The sequence below is a fragment of the Otolemur garnettii genome, unplaced genomic scaffold, assembly GCF_000181295.1.
Source record: "Otolemur garnettii isolate 467f Iridium unplaced genomic scaffold, OtoGar3 scaffold00043, whole genome shotgun sequence".
NCBI classification, from domain to species: domain Eukaryota; kingdom Metazoa; phylum Chordata; class Mammalia; order Primates; family Galagidae; genus Otolemur; species Otolemur garnettii.
In genome coordinates this window covers 13,841,767-13,843,271 of record NW_003852438.1, presented here as the reverse complement: position 1 = coordinate 13,843,271, position 1,505 = coordinate 13,841,767, and the positions used below count along the sequence as shown (strand labels likewise).

Genomic DNA, 1,505 nt, shown 5'->3' with positions numbered 1-1,505 from the left:
GAGTGGATGGTGTCTACTCTGGAGACGCTTCTAGGGTCTCTTTGCGAGTGGATGGTGTCTACTCTGGAGACACTTCTAGGGTCTCTTTCTGAGTGGATGGAGTCTACTCTGGAGCCGGTTCTTGAGTGCTTGGATTTGGTCGAGTGCTCTGACGCTGTGGAGTCCTGCAGACTGCCCATCTTCTTCCTTGCCCGCTGCTCCTCCTTCTTCTCCTTTTCTAGCAGGCTATAGTTTATACAATTGCCGATGAGTAGCCACACACTCGCCACCACCACAATTGCCCCACAGGTAAGGTACATGTATTTGTACTCTCCAGTTACATCCACCAGTTTACCTAAGAGACAAAGAACACATTGTAAAGTGGCATAAGAAAGCTCAAAAAATGATACAACATCAAGTAAACTTTCCCATGAAGTATATACCTCTAAATGAGCAGCACATGAGCCTTTAGCCAAAAGAAAATGAATACCCTGTATTACAACTTGCAGATACGCTCAGTCAAGACACATATAGGAACTTACAGCATAGTACTACCAGTATCTTAAATATATTGAAAACTACTTCGCTCAGTAAATACATACAACCAAGACAGACTAGTTATATATTGTTTGTGTATGAAATCATAAATAAATATGCTGGTCTGACAAGAAAGTTCACAAACTCATCCTAGAAAAAAGGCTTCATGCTTCATTGCTCACATCACCATGTCTCCTTTCAAGTTCCCCCTGGGAGGCTGTGTGCTGACACTAGTGCCTAGTCTACCCATCAGACCCATCTTGGAGCTGACACCAGTGCTAGTCCACCCATCAGAGCTATCTTGGAGCTGACACTAGTGCCTAGTCTACCCATCAGAGCCATATTGGAGCTGACACCAGTGCTAGTCCACCCATCAGAGCCATCTTGGAGCTGACACCAGTGCTAGTCCACCCATCAGAGCCATCTTGGAGCTGACACCAGTGCCTAGTCCACCCATCAGAGCCATCTTGGAGCTGACACCAGTGCTAGTCCACCCATCAGAGACATCTTGGAGTTGACACCAGTGCCTAGTTCACCCATCAGAGCCATCTTGGAGCTGACACCAGTGCTAGGCCATCCTGGAGCTGACACCAGTGCTAGTCCACCCATCAGAGACATCTTGGAGCTGACACCAGTGCTAGTCCACCCATCAGAGCCATCCTGGAGCTGACACTAGTGCTAGTCCACCCATCAGAGACATCTTGGAGCTGACACCAGTGCTAGTCCACCCATCAGACCCATCTTGGAGCTGACACCAGTGCTAGTCCACCCATCAGAGACATCTTGGAGCTGACAGCAGGGCTAGTCCACCTATCAGAGCCATCTTGGAGCTGACACCAGTGCCTAGTCCACCCATCAGAGCCATCTTGGAGCTGACACCAGTGCCTAGTCCACCCATCAGAGCCATCTTGGAGCTGACACCAGTGCCTAGTCCATCCATCAGAGCCATCTTGGAGCTGACACCAGTGCTAGTCCACCCATCAGACCCA

General features: G+C 49.0%; 1 protein-coding gene across 7 annotated transcripts in view; it reads right to left on the bottom strand.

The window, feature by feature from the left end:
- The window catches only part of SLC16A7 (solute carrier family 16 member 7), a 173,371-nt gene that overhangs the window by 6,900 nt on the left and 164,966 nt on the right, over positions 1-1,505 (bottom strand). For 6 of the 7 annotated variants that reach the window (XM_023513655.1, XM_023513657.1, XM_023513656.1 and 3 more), the window contains one exon: positions 1-334. In XM_023513655.1, the coding sequence (XP_023369423.1) occupies positions 1-334 (334 nt within the window). The remainder of the gene's footprint in view (positions 335-1,505) is intronic. The other variant, XM_023513660.1, reaches the window with a different exon arrangement.